Source organism: Salmo salar, chromosome ssa06 (genome assembly GCF_905237065.1).
Source record: "Salmo salar chromosome ssa06, Ssal_v3.1, whole genome shotgun sequence".
Lineage (NCBI taxonomy): Eukaryota > Metazoa > Chordata > Actinopteri > Salmoniformes > Salmonidae > Salmo > Salmo salar.
Window position 1 is genome coordinate 8223533 of NC_059447.1, and position 22546 is coordinate 8246078.

Here is a 22546-nt window from a genome sequence, read left to right on the forward strand (position 1 = left end):
GACACAGAGAACAGTCAGAGACCAGACAGAGACCAGTCAGAGAGACCAAACACAGGGAACAGTCAGAGACCAGACACAGGGAACAGTCAGAGACCAGACACAGGGAACAGTCAGAGCCCAGACACAGAGAACAGTCAGAGCCCAGACACAGAGAACAGTCAGAGCCCAGACACAGAGAACAGTCAGAGCCCAGACACAGAGAACAGTCAGAGCCCAGGCACAGAGAACAGTCAGAGCCCAGGCACAGAGAACAGTCAGAGCCCAGGCACAGAGAACAGTCAGAGCCCAGGCACAGAGAACAGTCAGAGACCAGACACAGAGACCAAACACAGGGAACAGTCAGAGACCAGACACAGGGAACAGTCAGAGACCAGACACAGGGAACAGTCAGAGACCAGACACAGGGAACAGTCAGAGACCAGACACAGGGAACAGTCAGAGACCAGACACAGGGAACAGTCAGAGACCAGACACAGGGAACAGTCAGAGACCAGACACAGGGAACAGTCACAGACCAGCCACAGAGAACAGTCAGAGACCAGACACAGAGACCAAACACAGGGAACAGTCAGAGACCAGACACAGAGAACAGTCAGAGCCCAGACACAGAGAACAGTCAGGGCCCAGACACAGAGAACACTCAGAGCCCAGACACAGAGAACAGTCAGAGACCAGACACAGAGAACAGTCAGAGACCAGACACAGAGAACAGTCAGAGACCAGACACAGAGACCAGACACAGAGAACAGTCAGAGACCAGACACAGAGAACAGTCAGAGACCAGACACAGAGACCAAACACAGAGAACAGTCAGAGACCAGACACAGAGAACAGTCAGAGACCAGACACAGAGACCAAACACAGAGAACAGTCAGAGACCAGACACAGAGAACAGTCAGAGCCCAGACACAGAGAACAGTCAGAGACCAGACACAGAGAACAGTCAGAGACCAGACACAGAGAACAGTCAGAGACCAGACACAGAGACCAAACACAGGGAACAGTCAGAGACCAGACACAGAGAACAGTCAGAGCCCAGACACAGAGAACAGTCAGAGCCCAGACACAGAGAACACTCAGAGCCCAGACACAGAGAACACTCAGAGCCCAGACACAGAGAACAGTCAGAGCCCAGACACAGAGAACAGTCAGAGACCAGACACAGAGAACAGTCAGAGACCAGACACAGAGAACAGTCAGAGACCAGACACAGGGAACAGTCAGAGACCAGACACAGGGAACAGTCAGAGACCAGACACAGAGAACAGTCAGAGACCAGACACAGAGAACAGTCAGAGACCAGACACAGAGAACAGTCAGAGACCAGACACAGAGAACAGTCAGAGACCAGACACAGAGAACAGTCAGAGACCAGACACAGGGAACAGTCAGAGCCCAGACACAGGGAACAGTCAGAGCCCAGACACAGAGACCAAACACAGGGAACAGTCAGAGCCCAGACACAGAGAACAGTCAGAGCCCAGACACAGAGAACAGTCAGAGACCAGACACAGAGACCAGACACAGAGAACAGTCAGAGACCAGACACAGAGACCAAACACAGGGAACAGTCAGAGACCAGACACAGAGAACAGTCAGAGACCAGACACAGAGAACAGTCAGAGACCAGACACAGGGAACAGTCAGAGACCAGACACAGGGAACAGTCAGAGACCAGACACAGAGAACAGTCAGAGACCAGACACAGAGAACAGTCAGAGACCAGACACAGAGAACAGTCAGAGACCAGACACAGAGAACAGTCAGAGACCAGACACAGAGAACAGTCAGAGACCAGACACAGAGAACAGTCAGAGACCAGACACAGAGAACAGTCAGAGACCAGACACAGAGAACAGTCAGAGACCAGACACAGAGACCAGACACAGAGAACAGTCAGAGACCAGACACAGAGAACAGTCAGAGACCAGACACAGGGAACAGTCAGAGCCCAGACACAGGGAACAGTCAGAGCCCAGACACAGAGACCAAACACAGGGAACAGTCAGAGCCCAGACACAGAGAACAGTCAGAGCCCAGACACAGAGAACAGTCAGAGCCCAGGCACAGAGAACAGTCAGAGCCCAGGCACAGAGAACACTCAGAGCCCAGACACAGAGAACACTCAGAGCCCAGACACAGAGAACACTCAGAGCCCAGGCACAGAGAACAGTCAGAGACCAGGCACAGAGAACAGTCAGAGACCAGGCACAGAGAACAGTCAGAGACCAGGCACAGAGAACAGTCAGAGCCCAGACACAGAGAACAGTCAGAGCCCAGACACAGAGAACAGTCAGAGACCAGACACAGAGAACAGTCAGAGCCCAGACACAGAGAACAGTCAGAGCCCAGACACAGAGAACAGTCAGAGCCCAGACACAGAGAACAGTCAGAGCCCAGACACAGAGAACAGTCAGAGCCCAGACACAGAGAACAGTCAGAGCCCAGACACAGAGAACAGTCAGAGCCCAGACACAGAGAACAGTCAGAGCCCAGACACAGAGAACAGTCAGAGCCCAGACACAGAGAACAGTCAGAGCCCAGACACAGAGAACAGTCAGAGCCCAGACACAGAGAACAGTCAGAGCCCAGACACAGAGAACAGTCAGAGCCCAGACACAGAGAACAGTCAGAGCCCAGACACAGAGAACAGTCAGAGCCCAGACACAGAGAACAGTCAGAGCCCAGACACAGAGAACAGTCAGAGCCCAGACACAGAGAACAGTCAGAGCCCAGACACAGAGAACAGTCAGAGCCCAGACACAGAGAACAGTCAGAGCCCAGACACAGAGAACAGTCAGAGCCCAGACACAGAGAACAGTCAGAGCCCAGACACAGAGAACAGTCAGAGCCCAGACACAGAGAACAGTCAGAGCCCAGACACAGAGAACAGTCAGAGCCCAGACACAGAGAACAGTCAGAGCCCAGACACAGAGGAACAGTCAGAGCCCAGGCACAGAGAACAGTCAGAGCCCAGGCACAGAGGGACAGTCAGAGCCCAGGCACAGAGAACAGTCAGAGCCCAGGCACAGAGAACAGTCAGAGCCCAGGCACAGAGGGACAGTCAGAGCCCAGGCACAGAGGGACAGTCAGAGCCCAGGCACAGGGAACAGTCAGAGCCCAGACACAGGGAACAGTCAGAGCCCAGACACAGGGAACAGTCAGAGACCAGACACAGGGAACAGTCAGAGACCAGACACAGAGACCAGACACAGAGAACAGTCAGAGACCAGACACAGAGACCAAACACAGAGAACAGTCAGAGACCAGACACAGAGAACAGTCAGAGACCAGACACAGGGAACAGTCAGAGCCCAGACACAGAGACCAAACACAGGGAACAGTCAGAGCCCAGACACAGAGACCAAACACAGGGAACAGTCAGAGCCCAGACACAGAGAACAGTCAGAGCCCAGACACAGAGAACAGTCAGAGACCAGGCACAGAGAACAGTCAGAGCCCAGACACAGAGAACAGTCAGAGCCCAGACACAGAGAACAGTCAGAGACCAGGCACAGAGAACAGTCAGAGCCCAGACACAGGGAACAGTCAGAGACCAGACACAGGGAACAGTCAGAGACCAGACACAGGGAACAGTGAGAGACCAGACACAGAGAACAGTCAGAGACCAGACAGAGACCAGACACAGAGAACAGTCAGAGACCAGACAGAGACCAGTCAGAGAGACCAAACACAGGGAACAGTCAGAGACCAGACACAGAGAACAGTCAGAGACCAGACACAGAGAACAGTCAGAGACCAGACACAGAGAACAGTCAGAGACCAGACACAGAGAACAGTCAGAGACCAGACACAGAGAACAGTCAGAGACCAGACACAGAGACCAAACACAGGGAACAGTCAGAGACCAGACACAGAGAACAGTCAGAGACCAGACACAGAGACCAAACACAGGGAACAGTCAGAGACCAGACACAGAGAACAGTCAGAGCCCAGACACAGAGAACAGTCAGAGCCCAGACACAGAGAACACTCAGAGCCCAGACACAGAGAACACTCAGAGCCCAGACACAGAGAACACTCAGAGACCAGACACAGAGAACAGTCAGAGACCAGACACAGAGAACAGTCAGAGACCAGACACAGAGAACAGTCAGAGACCAGACACAGAGAACAGTCAGAGCCCAGACACAGAGAACAGTCAGAGACCAGACACAGAGAACAGTCAGAGACCAGACACAGAGAACAGTCAGAGACCAGACACAGAGAACAGTCAGAGCCCAGACACAGAGAACAGTCAGAGCCCAGACACAGAGAACAGTCAGAGACCAGACACAGAGAACAGTCAGAGCCCAGACACAGAGAACAGTCAGAGACCAGACACAGAGAGACAGTCAGAGACCAGACACAGAGACCAGACACAGAGAACAGTCAGAGACCAGACACAGAGAGACAGTCAGAGCCCAGGCACAGAGGAACAGTCAGAGCCCAGACACAGAGACCAAACACAGGGAACAGTCAGAGCCCAGACACAGAGAGACAGTCAGAGCCCAGACACAGAGAGACAGTCAGAGCCCAGGCACAGAGAGACAGTCAGAGCCCAGACACAGAGAGACAGTCAGAGCCCAGACACAGAGGGACAGTCAGAGCCCAGACACAGAGAGACAGTCAGAGCCCAGACACAGAGAGACAGTCAGAGCCCAGGCACAGAGAGACAGTCAGAGCCCAGGCACAGAGAGACAGTCAGAGCCCAGACACAGAGAGACAGTCAGAGCCCAGACACAGAGGGACAGTCAGAGCCCAGGCACAGAGGGACAGTCAGAGCCCAGGCACAGAGGGACAGTCAGAGCCCAGGCACAGAGGGACAGTCAGAGCCCAGGCACAGAGGGACAGTCAGAGCCCAGGCACAGAGGGACAGTCAGAGCCCAGGCACAGAGGGACAGTCAGAGCCCAGGCACAGAGGGACAGTCAGAGCCCAGGCACAGAGGGACAGTCAGAGCCCAGGCACAGAGGGACAGTCAGAGCCCAGACACAGGGAACAGTCAGAGCCCAGACACAGGGAACAGTCAGAGCCCAGACACAGGGAACAGTCAGAGACCAGACACAGGGAACAGTCAGAGACCAGACACAGGGAACAGTCAGAGACCAGACACAGGGAACAGTCAGAGACCAGCCACAGGGAACAGTCAGAGACCAGCCACAGAGAACTTCAGAACAATATGTATATCATGGTTTGGTTGTTGTGTTTGAAAATGAAAGTGATAATGTCATCTGTTGACCTCACGTTGTCATGGTGTTGACCTGCAGGTGACCTGGAGGCTCTGAAGAAGAAGAGTTTCACCATGAAGGAAGGAGTGGACTACAGAGTGAAGATACACTTCAAGGTAAGAACCTTCTCATCCTGGACTACAGAGTGAAGATACACTTTCAGGTGAGAACATCTCTATCAGGACTCAGGATATTTTCCAGATGCAGACACAGGAGTCGGATGGTTCGGTTGTCAGAATATTTATTATAACAAAGGGACAGATTAAAGGGCAGGTCGAGGGCAGGCAGAGGTTCGTAATCCAGGGCAGAGTCAATCAGGGACAGAACGGCAGGCAGGCTCAGGGCCAGGACAGGCAGACAGGCTCAGGGCAAGGACAGGCAGGCAGGCTCAGGGCCAAGGCAGGCAGACAGGTTAGATCCATGAAGACTAGAAAACAAAAACTTGAGAACAGGAGAAACAGGAAACACGCTGGTAAGACCTGACAAAACAAGACGAACTGGCAACAGACATCTGCTCTGTTTGGTTCTGTTCTTCTCTGCTCTGTTTGGTTCTGTTCTTCTCTGCTCTGTTTGGTTCTGTTCTTCTCTGCTCTGTTTGGTTCTGTTCTCTTCTTCTCTGCTCTGTTTGGTTCTGTTCTGCTCTTCTCTGCTCTGTTTGGTTCTGTTCTTCTCGGCTCTGTTTGGTTCTGTTCTGCTCTTCTCTGCTCTGTTTGGTTCTGTTCTGCTCTTCTCTGCTCTGTTTGGTTCTGTTCTTCTCTGCTCTGTTTGGTTCTGTTCTCTTCTTCTCTGCTCTGTTTGGTTCTGTTCTGCTCTTCTCTGCTCTGTTTGGTTCTGTTCTCTTCTTCTCTGCTCTGTTTGGTTCTGTTCTTCTCGGCTCTGTTTGGTTCTGTTCTGTTCTTCTCTGCTCTGTTTGGTTCTGTTCTCTTCTTCTCTGCTCTGTTTGGTTCTGTTCTGCTCTTCTCTGCTCTGTTTGGTTCTGTTCTTCTCGGCTCTGTTTGGTTCTGTTCTTCTCTGCTCTGTTTGGTTCTGTTCTGCTCTTCTCTGCTCTGTTTGGTTCTGTTCTGCTCTGTTTGGTTCTGTTCTGTTCTTCTCTGCTCTGTTTGGTTCTGTTCTGCTCTTCTCTGCTCTGTTTGGTTCTGTTCTTCTCTGCTCTGTTTGGTTCTGTTCTTCTCTGCTCTGTTTGGTTCTGTTCTTCTCTGCTCTGTTTGGTTCTGTTCTTCTCTGCTCTGTTTGGTTCTGTTCTGCTCTTCTCTGCTCTGTTTGGTTCTGTTCTTCTCTGCTCTGTTTGGTTCTGTTCTTCTCTGCTCTGTTTGGTTCTGTTCTGTTCTCTTCTCTTTTTTTATTATTTGATTTATTTCACCTTTATTTAACCAGGTAGGCTAGTTGAGAACAAGTTCTCATTTACAACTGCGACCTGGTCAAGATAAAGCAAAGCAGTGTGACAAAAACAACAACAACACAGAGTTACACATAAACAAACGTACAAATCAAATCAAATCAAATGTATTTATATAGCCCTTCTTACATCAGCTGATATCTCAAAGTGCTGTACAGAAACCCAGCCTAAAACCCCAAACAGCAAGCAATGCAGGTGTAGAAGCACGGTGGCTAGGAAGAACTCCCTAGAAAGTCAGGAACCTAGGAACAAACCTAGAGAGGAACCAGGCTATGAGGGGTGGCCAGTCCTCTTCTGGCTGTGCCGGGTGGAGATTATAACAGAACAAGGCCAAGATGTTCAAATGTTCATAAATGACCAGCATGCTCAAATAATAATAATCACAGTAGTTGTCGAGGGTGTAACAAGTCAGCACCTCAGGAGTAAATGTCAGTTGGCTTTTCATAGCCGATCATTGAGAGTATCTCTACCGCTCCTGCTGTCTGTAGAGAGTTGAAAACAGCAGGTTTTCGTTGGAGTACGTACAATCAATAACACAATAGAAAAATCTATGTACAGTGTGTGCAAATGTAGAAGATTAGGGAGATAAGGCAATAAATAGGCCCTAGAGGCAAAAATAATTACAATTTAGCAAATGAACACTGGAGTGATAGATGTGCAGATGATGATGTGCAAGTAGAGATACTGGGGTGCAAAAGAGCAAGAAGATAAATAACAATATGGGGATGAGGTAGTTGGGTGTGCTATTTACAGATTGGCTGTGTACAGGTACAGTGATCGGTAAGCTGCTCTGACAGCTGATGCTTAAAGTTAGAGAGGGAGATATAAGACTCCAGCTTCAGTGATTTTTGCAATTCGTTCCAGTCATTGGCAGCAGAGAACTGTAAGGAAAGGCGGCCAAAGGAAGTGTTGGCTTTGGGGATGACCAGTGGGGCTTTGGTGACAAAACGGATGGCACTGTGGTAGACTACATCCAGTTTGCTTAGTAGGGTGTTGGGGGTTCCGGAAAACTGTGTGATCACGCTCTCCTCAGCCGATGTGAGTAAGACCTTTAAACAGGTCAACATTCACAAGGCCGCAGGGCCAGATGAATTACCAGGACGTGTACTGCGAGCATGTGCTGACCAATTGGCAAGTGTCTTCACCGACATTTTCAACCTCTCCCTGTCCGAGTCTGTAATACCAACATGTTTTAAGCAGACCACCACAGTCCCTGTGCCCAAGAACACTAAGGTAACCTGCCTAAATAACTACCGACCCGTAGCACTCACGTCTGTAGCCATGAAGTGCTTTAAAAGGCTGGTCATGGCTCACATCAACACCATTATCCCAGAAACCCTAAACCCACTCCACTTTGCATACGGCCTTAACAGATCCACAGATGATGCAATCTCTATTGCACTCCACACTGCCCTTTCCCACCTGGACAAAAGGAACACCAATGACCCTGGGACTAAACACCTCCCTCTGCAACTGGATCCTGGACTTCCTGACGGGCCGCCCCCAGGTGGTGAGGGTAGGTAGCAACACATCTGCCACGCTGATTCTCAACACTGGAGTACCTCAGGGCTGCGTGCTTAGTCCCCTCCTGTACTCCCTGTTCACCCACGACTGCATGGCCAGGCACGATTCCAACACCATCATCAAAATACCAATGACAAAACAGTGATAGGCCTGACCACCGACAACGACGAGACAGCCTATAGGGAGGAGGTCAGAGACCTGGCATTGTGGTGCCAGGACAACAACCTCTCCCTCAACGTGATCAAGGCAAAGGAGATGATTGTGAACTACAGGAAAAAGAGGACCGAGCATACCCCATTCTCATCGACGGGGCTGTAGTGGAGCAGGTTGAGAGCTTCAAGTTCCTTGGTGTCCACATCACCAACAAACTATCATGGTCCAAACACACCAAGACAGTCGTGAAGAGGGCACGACAAAACCTATTCCCCCTCAGGAGACTGAAAAGATTTGGCATGGGTCCTCAGATCCTCAAAAGGTTCTACACCTGCACCATCGAGAGCATCCTGACTGGTTGTATCACTGCCTGGTATGGTAACTGCTGGGCCTCCGACCGCAAGGCACTACAGAGGGTAGTGTGAACGGCCCAGTACATCACTGGGGCCGAGCTCCCTGTCATCTAGGACCTCTATATCAGGTGGTGTCAGAGGAAGGCCCTAAAAATTGTCAAAGACTCCAGCCACCCTAGTCATAGACTGTTCTCTCTGCTACCACACGACAAGCGGTACCGGAGCACCAAGTCTAGGTCCAAGAGGGTTCTAAACAGCTTCTACCCCCAAGCCATAAGACTCCTGAACATGTAATGAAATGGCTACCCATTCCCCCCCCCATTTTTACACTGCTGCTACTCTCTGTTGTTATCATCTATGCATAGTCACTTTAATAACTCTACCTACATGTACAAACTACCCCAACTAACCAGTGCCCTGCACATTGACTCTGTACCGGTACCCCCCTGTATATAGTCTCGCTATTGTTATTTTACTGCTGCTCTTTAATTACTTGTTACTTTTATTTCTTATTCTTATTCGTACATATATTTTTTTTAACTGCATTGTTGTTTAGGGGCTTGTAAGTAAGCATTTCCCTGTAAGGTCTACACCTGTTGTATTCAGCGCATGTGACTAATAACATCTGTTTTGATTTTTATTATTATTATTTGTTTTTTTACCCAATTGTTTACCTAAATCCAATTGCATGATGACATTTTGTGTTGATTTCAAATAAGTTGACAGCTCAACCAAATGTAAATAAATAAATAATAGACTGTGTCTGTGTTCAGTCTGAAGACGTTGTAGGTGGTGTTGAAAAGAAGTGAGAAAGATGGGCTATGTTGATTAGGTCCCATTCTAATGGATAGTTTCAGTGGCCAGTTCTACTTGGATATGAAATATCATTTATAGTTGATATGAAAGATTATTATGGAATCATGAAACTCTGAGATACTCTGATCTAGGCTGGGATTCAAACCTATTGCACATTGCCGACAAGGCACTTTTTAAAGGCAATGATCCCGTGCTGACAGACACTGTATTCACCAAGCAGCCCCCTCTCCCCCTCCCCTCACCTCCTTCTCCCCTCACCTCCCTCTCCCTCAGCCCTCTCTCCCCCTCCCTCAGACACACCAAGCAGCCCTCCCTCCCTCAGAATCACCAAGCAGCCCTCTCTCCCTCAGACTCACCAAGCAGCCCTCTCTCCCTCAGACTCACCAAGCAGCCCTCTCTCCCTCAGACTCACCAAGCAGCCCTCTCTCCCTCAGACACTTCCTCAACAGGCCCTCTCTCCCTCAGACTCACCAAGCAGCCCTCTCTCCCTCAGACTCACCAAGCAGCCCTCTCTCCCTCAGACTCACCAAGCAGCCCTCTCTCCCTCAGACTCACCAAGCAGCCCTCTCTCCCTCAGACTCACCAAGCAGCCCTCTCTCCCTCAGACTCACCAAGCAGCCCTCTCTCCCTCAGACTCACCAAGCAGCCCTCTCTCCCTCAGACTACAAGCAGCCCTCTCTCCCTCAGACTCACCAAGCAGCCCTCTCTCCCTCAGACTCACCAAGCAGCCCTCTCTCCCTCAGACTCACCAAGCAGCCCTCTCTCCCTCAGACTCACCAAGCAGCCCTCTCTCCCTCAGACTCACCAAGCAGCCCTCTCTCCCTCAGACTCACCAAGCAGCCCTCTCTCCCTCAGACTCACCAAGCAGCCATCTCTCCCTCAGACTCTGCAGTGAGGACGCCTGGAGGTAGAAGAGTGCAACTGCAGCTGGCGAACAGTGATGGCAGGAATAGTAGAGTAGGCCTTGGTTGTAGGGATGTGACAAATGGACCATTTTGCTTAATGTTTAAACAACCATTTTGTGTCACTTTTTTTCTCCGTAAATTCGTATATTTTTTAAATAATAAAATTCCACTTCAATTCACGATGCAGAATAATGGTCCTATTACGTATGTATGCCCGTTAGGGCCGGGCAAGGAAGTTCTGTCGTCTGCAGTTATATACCCTTGAGAGTCATGTCTATCTACTGCAGTTATCTACCCTTGAAAGTCATGTCTATCTACTGCAGTTATCTACCCTTGAGAGTCATGTCTATCTACTGCAGTTATCTACCCTTGAGAGTCATGTCTATCTACTGCGGTTATCTACCCTTGAGAGTCATGTCTCTCTACTGCGGTTATCTACCCTTGAGAGTCATGTCTCTCTACTGCGGTTATCTACCCTTGAGAGTCATGTCTCTCTACTGCGGTTATCTACCCTTGAGAGTCATGTCTATCTACTGCGGTTATCTACCCTTGAGAGTCATGTCTATCTACTGCGGTTATCTACCCTTGAGAGTCATGTCTATCTACTGCGGTTATCTACCCTTGAGAGTCATGTCTATCTACTGCAGTTATCTACCCTTGAGAGTCATGTCTATCTACTGCAGTTATCTACCCTTGAGAGTCATGTCTCTCTACTGCGGTTATCTACCCTTGAAAGCACCTCGGCTACGGCATGTTTGTTTGTTTGTTTGTTTGTAAAGGTACACTATGGCTTTTTAAATGCCAACAGGAAACCTTCTCTGGAGATAGTTTAGAAGCACCACTGAACATGCAGTGGGACTAACTTCCATCACTAGGCCACCAAAACAACTGTTTTTCTGTTAGGGATTTTTCTTAAAGTTAAAGATCCCAATTTGAAATGTTCACACCCCTACTTGGGTGCGTCCCAAATGGCACCCTATTCCATATATAGTGCACTACTTTAGACCAGGGCCTATATGGCTAAGGGCACTACTTTAGACCAGGGCCTATAGGGCTAAGGGCACTACTTTAGACCAGGACCTATAGGGCTAAGGGCACTACTTTAGACCAGGGCCTATAGGGCTAAGGGCACTACTTTAGACCCGGGCCTATAGGGCTAAGGGCACTACTTTAGACCAGGACCTATAGGGCTAAGGGCACTACTTTAGACCAGGGTCTATAGGGCTAAGGGCACTACTTTAGACCAGGGCCTATAGGGCTAAGGGCACTACTTTAGACCAGGACATATAGGGCTGAGCGACCTGGTCAAACGTTGTGCACTGAATAGGGAGTAGGGTGTCATTTGGGACAAAGCTGTGTAAAGTTGACTCTTCATGAGAATTCATATAAGATAGCTCTCCTTTCCTCTCCTCTCCTCTCCTTCCCTCCTCTTCCCTCCTCCCCTCCCTTCTCCTCTCATCTCCCATCCCCCTCTCCTCCATATAAGTTCATACTGTGTTTAAATGCACTACAGATTTCAAGTCCCAATGAATTTACATTGTTTATTTATTGCTCCTGATAACTCTCCTCCCCTCCTCCTCTCCCGTTCCCTCCCCTTCCCTCCTCTCCTCTCCAGGTTAACAGGGATATTGTGTCTGGGCTGAAGTACGTCCATCTGACCTACAGGAAAGGAATCAGAGGTAAGGAGGACCCCATTTTGTGCCGAGCTGTGGATACGCTGTGCTGTTTAGACCCATAGACCGTGTCAGTTTCTGATACATACACCTAAACCCTGGCTAGCAAGGGTGCAACTGAGCTGCCATTTTGTGTGTTGTCATCGACACAAGACATGACAGTTTCCCCACATACACCTAATTCCGGGTTAACAGTGATGCAACTGAGCTGCCATTTTGTGTGTTTTCATCGACACAAGACGTCAGTTTCCCCCACATACACTTAAAACCTGATTACCAACGGTGCAACTGAGCCGCCATTTGGTGTGCTGTCACTGACACAAATTGGCACAGTTTCCCCCACATTCACCTTAAACCTGGCTAGCAAGTGTGCAACTGAGCGTCCATATTGTGTCATGCAGTGGACAAGGCGGTGTACATGGTGGGCAGCTACGGGCCACGGGTGGAGGAGCATGAGTTCATAACCCCGGTGGAGGAGGCGCCCAAAGGCATGATTGTCAGAGGCAGCTACCACATCAAGTCCCACTTCACCGATGACGACAAGACCGACCACCTCTCCTGGGAGTGGAACCTGGGGATCAAGAAGGACTGGGACGAATAGAGAGGAGCCTCATTCCTCTCTCCCTCCTTCCCTCTCCCTGTGTCTCCACCTCTCCTTTTCTCCTTCCTTCCTTCCTTCCTTACTCCTTCTCTCCCCTGTCTCCCCCACTTTCATCCCTCCTTCCCTCCCTCCATCAAGAAGGACTGGGATGAATAGAGACCTCATCCCTCTCTCCATGCTTCCCTCTCCCTGTGTCTCCCCTCTCCCTCCTTCTCTCCCTCTTCATTAAGAAGGACTGTCTCTCCCTCTTTCTTCCTCCCAACTCCTCTCCCCTGTCCCTCCATCCTTCCCCTCTCCCTCCTCTCCCCCCTCCTTCCAAGGCCCACCTGTATAATAGTAAAAGACAGAGACCGGTATGAAAGGTGTAAACAGGAAGTTAGGTTAGGCACAGTCTAGAACGAGACAGAGAGGATGTTGTCATAAACCAAACCAGTATACATCATAGTAGACAACCGAACATCATGGGCTACATCCCAAAATGGCCCCCTATTCCCTGTACAGTGCACTACCCACAGGGCTCTGGTGAAAAGTAGTGCACTATGTTGGGAATAGGGGGCCATTTGGGAGGCAGGGGTATGATCTGTAGGTGGAGATCCACTTGTCTATCTGTGATGTAATCTGGTGTTCTCTACTACAGTGTGTTAACTGAAGGGGATCAAATGAAGTTAAACACGTGGGACTCACTCATACAGTGAAGTTGGAGTATGGAGATGTATTTACACCCCGTAGTGTGAGAGGTACATTCTAGAAGGTTATTCTAAAGTGTTCTATTCTGGAAATTGCCAGTTCAACAAGTTTTCAAGGAGCAACCCTTTGTAATGTTAGTTATCAGTTAGAATGTTTGACAACAGCGTGTCTCATACTCCTCAAGAAGTTACCATCTTCTAAGTTCTACATCTAGAATGACCATCTTCTAAGTTCTACATCTAGAATGACATCTTCTAAGTTCTAGAATGACATCTTCTAAGTTCTAGTTCTAGAATGACCATCTTCTAAGTTCTAGTTCCAGAATGACCATCTTCTAAGTTCTAGAATGACCATCTTCTAAGTTCTAGTTCCAGAATGACCATCTTCTAAGTTCTAGTTCCAGAATGACCATCTTCTAAGTTCTAGTTCCAGAATGACCATCTTCTAAGTTCTAGATCTAGAATGGCCATCTTCTAAGTTCTAGAATTACATATTCTAAGTTCTAGTTCTAGAATGACCATCTTCTAAGTTCTAGTTCTAGAATGACCATCTTCTAAGTTCTAGTTCTAGAATGACCATCTTCTAAGTTCTAGTTCTAGAATGACCATCTTCTATGTTCTAGTTCTAGAATGACCATCTTCTAAGTTCTAGTTCTAGAATGACATCTTCTAAGTTCTAGTTCTAGAATGACCATCTTCTAAGTTCTAGTTCTAGAATGATCATCTTCTAAGTTCTAGTTCCAGAATGACCATCTTCTAAGTTCTAGTTCTAGAATGACCATCTTCTACGTTCTAGTTCTAGAATAACCATCTTCTAAGTTCTAGTTCTAGAATGACCATCTTCTAAGTTCTAGTTCTAGAATGACCATCTTCTAAGTTCTAGTTCTAGAATGACCATCTTCTAAGTTCTAGTACTAGAATGACCATCTTCTAAGTTCTAGTTCTAGAATGACCATCTTCTAAGGTCTAGTTCTAGAATGACCATGTTCGAAGTTCTAGTTCTAGAATGACCATCTTCTAAGTTCTAGTTCAAGAATGACCATCTTCTAAGTTCTAGATCTAGAATGACCATCTTCTAAGTTCTAGATCTAGAATGACAATCTTCTAAGTTCTAGATCTAGAATGACAATCTTCTAAGTTCTAGTTCTAGAATGACAATCTTCTAAGTTCTAATTCTAGAAATGTATCTATCTCAGTTTGCTCTTTACATCTGAATTTCTGTTACTGTGTCTTTCAGTTGCCTTCTGTCTCTGTTATACTTGACACACCTGAGCTGTTATTGGATTAATGTAAAACAACATGGTTTCACACTGTCTGGAGGTGTTTAACAGGGAAGATGGGTTACCATGGTAACATATCAACAGACAACTGTTGTTTTCTGAGGTTTGTCCTTATATTTGCTCTATTTTTCAATGCTGCTTGAATGCCATTTTCCCAATGTCTGCCTTTTCTTTTGCATATTGATAGAGTTGCTCTTTAAAAGATAAGCCATTCACCATGTATCAACCATCTTCCATTAAACATCATGTAAACATCATGAGGAAGCCTGTTGTCTGGCTATGATGAAGAAAATGTGATTGGGATGTGTACAATATGTTCTGTAGTAGTTGCTACAGAATAAAGCCCAATGGAAGTAGCCTACACAGTGTTTTTACCTCTCTGGCAGGTAGTGACCCTAAGACATATCTCTACAGTAGAGTAGAGGGTCAGCTGGGTTTGAGGTTTAGTATCTTAATGGGCGCCATGTTAGCACCCGAACTATCATGACATGATTATTCCAGTCAGAATGTAAATTACAACGTTATGATGGTGATTGGTTAGCCTGGGTATCAGTATGTTTGTACCATCATGTCACTCCTTGCCACTTCTTGGCGGCCAAACATGACAATGAATGGAATGATGGCACACACTGATCTGGGAGCAGCAGGTTAGACATTGATCTGGGAGCAGCAGGTTAGACACTGATCTGGGAGCAGCAGGTTAGCATTTGGTGCCAACATGGAGGTTAGACACTGATCTGGGAGCAGCAGGTTAGCGTTTGGTGCCAGCATGGAGGTTAGACACTGATCTGGGAGCAGCATGTTAGACACTAATCTGGGAGCAGCAGGTTAGCATTTGGTGCCAACATGGAGGTTAGACACTGATCTGGGAGCAGCAGGTTAGACACTGATCTGGGAGCAGCAGGTTAGCGTTTGGTGCCAACATGGAGGTTAGTTTGCTGAAGTGTGGTGTATATCTGTTGCTCAGGGTCACGGTCCCCCTTTAACACCAAGCATGAGGCCTAAAGGCATCGACTGACTCGGGTAACAAACTAATGAAACAAAAAAGAACCCTGTTCTATCTATAACGTGACCCTTTTGTCCTGTAATGTAACTCAGTGGATGAGGTCTTCAAGATTTGATCGATTCTGTCCTTCCCAAAAACGTCAAAACGTCCTTGTCACTATTGTGTAAAGTCTTATGGTGTTGTAAGTGTTGATGATAATGATCATGATTTTGATGATGCCATTCAAAATGGTGGTGAACCCAGAAGTAACTGTAATGTGGGCTTGTTGAGTGTTGCATGGTCTCAGATCTCTTCTTTCTTTAAAGACTGTTTTACTGTCACATTGTGATTTGAAAAGAAAACCAATATGCAGTTTGAAATAGGTTGGCAGGGATACTGCAGATATTTACAGGGATTATGATCAAAAATAGCTTTGTTATTATTACTATGTACGTGTTCCAAATGGCCCCTTATTCCCTTTATAGAGTGTTGACCTGGACCCATAGAGAGTCCTTCTATTCCCTTTATAGAGTGTTAACCTGGACCCATAGAGAGTCCTTCTATTCCCTTTATAGAGTGTTAACCTGGACCCATAGAGAGTCATTCTATTCCCTTTATAGAGTGTTGACCTGGACCCATAGAGAGTCATTCTATTCCCTTTATAGAGTGTTAACCTGGACCCATAGAGAGTCATTCTATTCCCTTTATAGAGTGTTGACCAGGACCCATAGAGAGTCATTCTATTCCCTTTATAGAGTGTTAACCTGGACCCACAGAGAGTCATTCTATTCCCTTTATAGAGTGTTGACCTGGACCCATAGAGAGTCATTCTATTCCCTTTATAGAGTGTTGACCTGGACCCATAGAGAGTCCTTCTATTCCCTTTATAGAGTGTTGACCTGGACCCATAGAGAGTCCTTCTATTCCCTTTATAGAGTGTTAACCTGCACCCATAGAGAGTCATTCTATTCCCTTTATAGAGTGTTAACCTGGACCCATAGAGAGTCATTCTATTCCCTTTATAGAGTGTTGACCTGGACCCATAGAGAGTCATTCTATTCCCTTTATAGTGTGTTGACCTGGACCCATAGAGAGTCATTCACCGGGTGATTAACAGGACAAACACAATGTTAGATTCAGATGTATACAGATGATTAGGTGTTGTCTAGTCTATACAGGGCTCTGGTTAAAGGTAGTGCACTATATAGGGAATAGGGCTGTAGTATAAAGTAGTGCACTATATAGGGAATAGGGCTCTGGTCTAAAGTAGTGCACTATATATGGAATAGTGCTGTAGTTAAATGTAGTACACTATACAGGGAATAGGGCTCTGGTTAAAGGTAGTGCACTATATAGTGAATAAGGGGTCATTTTGGACACACCCTCTATGTGAGTTTGGTTGGGCACAAGCCTGGGCCTGTGTGTAAAGTACTGCTGCATCCTAAAGTGTTGGTATTCCAGCATCTTGTATCTTTTAATAAAGGTGATCTAATCAGCCACTTCCTGTCTGTCTGAACATGTGGACTTAACATCATTCCAATAAGGCACTCAAATAAGCAGACGATAGGTGAAGGTACACTCTATATATACAAATGTATGTGGACACCCCTTCAAATTAGCAGATTTGGCTATTTCAGCCACACCCGTTGCTGACATGTGCATGAAATTCGAACACACAGCCATGAAATCTCCATAGACACTCGGCAGTCCCGTTCTGTGAGCTTGTGTGGCCTACCACATCGCGGCTGAGTCGTTGTTGCTCCTAGACTTTCCCACTTCACAATAACAGCACTTACAGTTGACCGGGGCAGCTCTAGCAGGGCAGAAGTTTGACGAACTGACTTGTTGAAAGTCACTGAACTCTTCAGTAAGGCCATTCTACTGCCAATGCTTGTCTATGGAGATTGCATGGCTGTCTGCTCGATTTTATACACCTGTCAGCAACAGGTGTGGCTGAAATAGCCGATTCCACTCATTTGAAGGGGTGTCCACATACGGCTGTATATGTAGTGTATTCCCCTGGTACATTACTCAGGTCTCACCATTTATGCTGCTCTGGCGCCATCCTGTGGCATTCTGAGAACACAACTTCAACTCCATTCCATTCAATGTATCCCACGAAGAGCCACTGGGCTGGAGGACAGCGCAGTCTGAATCAGCTACTTATATGAATAAAGACACTGACATTTCATATCACTGAGTCTCAGTTTAAATCAGGGTTTAAACAGAACACAAGTCATTACAAGTAAAAACATTCCTCAATTAGGTTGTATTTATTCAGCAAATAAAATAAGTGAAAGACAGTACAGATATAAACTGGTATGAAGAGTGTTCAGGTTGGAAGACAGTACAGATATGAACTGGTATAAACGGTGTTCAGGTTAGAAGACAGTACAGATATAAACTGGTATGAACAGTGTTCAGGTTGGAAGACAGTACAGATATAAACTGGTATGAAGAGTGTTCAGGTTGGAAGACAGTACAGATATGAACTGGTATGAACAGTGTTCAGGTTGGAAGACAGTACAGATATGAACTGGTATGAACAGTGTTCAGGTTGGAAGACAGTACAGATATAAACTGGTATAAACAGTGTTCAGGTTGGAAGACAGTACAGATATAAACTGGTATGAACAGTGTTCAGGTTGGAAGACAATACAGATATGAACTGGTATGAACAGTGTTCAGGTTGGAAGACAGTACAGATATAAACTGGTATGAACAGTGTTCAGGTTGGAAGACAGTACAGATATAAACTGGTATAAACAGTGTTCAGGTTGGAAGACAGTACAGATATAAACTGGTATGAACAGTGTTCAGGTTGGAAGACAGTACAGATATAAACTGGTATGAACAGTGTTCAGGTTGGAAGACAGTACAGATATAAACTGGTATGAACAGTGTTCAGGTTGGAAGACAGTACAGATATAAACTGGTATGAACAGTGTTCAGGTTGGAAGACAGTACAGATATAAACTGGTATGAACAGTGTTCAGGTTGGAAGACAGTACAGATATAAACTGGTATGAACAGAGCCAGGTAATTAGAGGAGGTGGTTAGTGTTGCACATTTCTTTTGTATGATGAGTAACATGTGTAAGTAGGAGGCATATGTTCTGGCCCAGGCAATATTACAGTAAATGAGATATGGGTAAATTCATCTCTAGTATAGAGTTAGGAAGCAAGCTTGATGAACCAAACCACTCATTTTTCTGATGATACCAACAGATTTCTTCACTTTGCTACGGACAAATTGAATATGATCTTTCCTTGATAACTTTTCATCAGTTAGAACTCTACTGATCTAGTGATGTGACTTGTTCCATTTCATTCCCACCAATTGAGATTCTGGCTCTTTTTTATTCAATGTTTTACTATCATTCTTATTCTTTTAGTGAATACATTAAAGTTGGATTTTTTTACATTTAAAGATAATTTGTTTATGCGGAACCATTCAGAAAGTGTGACCATACCTCAGTTGGCTTAATTTATTATTGAATCAAAATCCTTATGTGACAAAATCAAATTGGTGACATCAGCAAAGATAATTGGAAGTACGGAAGAAGTATGTATCGTAGAAGACCCAGCAGGTCATTGATATAGATTAATATGGTATGGTAGAAGACCCAGCAGGTCATTGATATAGATTAATATGGTAGAAGACCCAGCAGGTCATTGATATAGATTAATATGGTAGAAGACCCAGCAGGTCATTGATATAGATTAGTATGGTATGGTAGAAGACCCAGCAGGTCATTGATATAGATGAATATGGTATGGTAGAAGACTCAGCAGGTCATTGATATAGATTAATATGGTATGGTAGAAGACCCAGCAGGTCATTGATATAGATTAGTATGGTAGAAGACCCAGCAGGTCATTGATATAGATTAGTATGGTAGAAGACCCAGCAGGTCATTCATATAGATTAGTATGGTAGAAGACCCAGCAGGTCATTGATATAGATTAGTATGGTATGGTAGAAGACCCAGCAGGTCATTGATATAGATTAGTATGGTAGAAGACCCAGCAGGACATTGATATAGATTAGTATGGTATGGTAGAAGACCCAGCAGGTCATTGATATAGATTAGTATGGTATGGTAGAAGACCCAGCAGGTCATTGATATAGATTAGTATGGTAGAAGACCCAGCAGGTCATTCATATAGATTAGTATGGTAGAAGACCCAGCAGGTCATTGATATAGATTAATATGGTATGGTAGAAGACCCAGCAGGTCATTGATATAGATTAATATGGTATGGTAGAAGACCCAGCAGGTCATTGATATAGATTAATATGGTAGAAGACCCAGCAGGTCATTGATATAGATTAATATTGTATGGTAGAAGACCCAGCAGGTCATTGATATAGATTAGTATGGTAGTAGACCCAGCAGGTCATTGATATAGATTAATATTGTATGGTAGAAGATCCAGCAGGTCATTGATATAGATTAGTATGGTATGGTAGAAGACCCAGCAGGTCATTGATATAGATTAGTATGGTATGGTAGAAGACCCAGCAGGTCATTGATATAGATGAATATGGTATGGTAGAAGACTCAGCAGGTCATTGATATAGATTAGTATGGTATGGTAGAAGACCCAGCAGGTCATTGATATAGATTAATATGGTATGGTAGAAGACCCAGCAGGTCATTGATATAGATTAATATGGTAGAAGACCCAGCAGGTCATTGATATAGATTAATATGGTAGAAGACCCAGCAGGTCATTGATATAGATTAGTATGGTATGGTAGAAGACCCAGCAGGTCATTGATATAGATGAATATGGTATGGTAGAAGACTCAGCAGGTCATTGATATAGATTAATATGGTATGGTAGAAGACCCAGCAGGTCATTGATATAGATTAGTATGGTAGAAGACCCAGCAGGTCATTGATATAGATTAGTATGGTAGAAGACCCAGCAGGTCATTCATATAGATTAGTATGGTAGAAGACCCAGCAGGTCATTGATATAGATTAGTATGGTATGGTAGAAGACCCAGCAGGTCATTGATATAGATTAGTATGGTAGAAGACCCAGCAGGACATTGATATAGATTAGTATGTTATGGTAGAAGACCCAGCAGGTCATTGATATAGATTAGTATGGTATGGTAGAAGACCCAGCAGGTCATTGATATAGATTAGTATGGTATGGTAGAAGACCCAGCAGGTCATTGATATAGATTAGTATGGTAGAAGACCCAGCAGGTCATTCATATAGATTAGTATGGTAGAAGACCCAGCAGGTCATTGATATAGATTAATATGGTATGGTAGAAGACCCAGCAGGTCATTGATATAGATTAGTATGGTATGGTAGAAGACCCAGCAGGTCATTGATATAGATTAGTATGGTAGAAGACCCAGCAGGTCATTCATATAGATTAGTATGGTAGAAGACCCAGCAGGTCATTGATATAGATTAATATGGTATGGTAGAAGACCCAGCAGGTCATTGATATAGATTAATATTGTATGGTAGAAGACCCAGCAGGTCATTGATATAGATTAGTATGGTATGGTAGAAGACACAGCAGGTCATTGATATAGATTAGTATGGTATGGTAGAAGACCCAGCAGGTCATTGATATAGATTAGTATGGTATGGTAGAAGACACAGCAGGTCATTGATATAGATTAGTATGGTATGGTAGAAGACTCAGCAGGTCATTGATATAGTTTAGTATGGTATGGTAGAAGATCCAGCAGGTCATTGATATAGATTAGTATGGTAGAAGACCCAGCAGGTCATTGATATAGATTAATATGGTATGGTAGAAGACCCAGCAGGTCATTGATATAGATTAATATGGTAGAAGACCCAGCAGGTCATTGATATAGATTAATATGGTAGAAGACCCAGCAGGTCATTGATATAGATTAGTATGGTATGGTAGAAGACCCAGCAGGTCATTGATATAGATGAATATGGTATGGTAGAAGACTCAGCAGGTCATTGATATAGATTAATATGGTATGGTAGAAGACCCAGCAGGTCATTGATATAGATTAGTATGGTAGAAGACCCAGCAGGTCATTGATATAGATTAGTATGTTAGAAGACCCAGCAGGTCATTGATATAGATTAGTATGGTAGAAGACCCAGCAGGTCATTGATATAGATTAGTATGGTATGGTAGAAGACCCAGCAGGTCATTGATATAGATTAGTATGGTAGAAGACCCAGCAGGTCATTGATATAGATTAGTATGGTATGGTAGAATACCCAGCAGGTCATTGATATAGATTAGTATGGTATGGTAGAAGACCCAGCAGGTCATTGATATAGATTAGTATGGTATGGTAGAAGACCCAGCAGGTCATTGATATAGATTAGTATGGTATGAAGACCCAGCAGGTCATTGATATAGATTAGTATGGTAGAAGACCCAGCAGGTCATTGATATAGATTAATATGGTATGGTAGAAGACCCAGCAGGTCATTGATATAGATTAATATTGTATGGTAGAAGACCCAGCAGGTCATTGATATAGATTAGTATGGTATGGTAGAAGACACAGCAGGTCATTGATATAGATTAGTATGGTATGGTAGAAGACCCAGCAGGTCATTGATATAGATTAGTATGGTATGGTAGAAGACACAGCAGGTCATTGATATAGATTAGTATGGTAGAAGACCCAGCAGGTCATTGATATAGATCAATATGGTAGAAGACCCAGCAGCAAGGCCATTGATATAGAATAATATGGTATGGTAGAAGACCCAGCAGGTCATTGATATAGATTAATATGGTATGGTAGAAGACCCAGCAGGTCATTGATATAGATTAATATGGTAGAAGACCCAGCAGGTCATTGATATAGATTAATATTGTATGGTAGAAGACCCAGCAGGTCATTGATATAGATTAGTATGGTAGTAGACCCAGCAGGTCATTGATATAGATTAATATTGTATGGTAGAA

At 45.5% G+C, this 22546-nt stretch overlaps 1 protein-coding gene across 2 annotated transcripts in view; it reads left to right on the plus strand.

Moving 5' to 3' along the window:
- Positions 1–17100, plus strand: part of LOC106606251 (rho GDP-dissociation inhibitor 2) — an 89235-nt gene extending 72135 nt beyond the window's left edge. For both annotated transcript variants that reach the window (XM_045719693.1, XM_045719692.1), the window contains exons 4-6: positions 5269–5345; positions 11992–12055; positions 12451–17100. In XM_045719693.1, coding sequence (XP_045575649.1) covers positions 5269–5345; positions 11992–12055; positions 12451–12650 — 341 coding nt within the window. In that variant the 3' untranslated portion in view covers positions 12651–17100. The remainder of the gene's footprint in view (positions 1–5268; positions 5346–11991; positions 12056–12450) is intronic.
- Positions 17101–22546: the final 5446 nt, after the last annotated feature.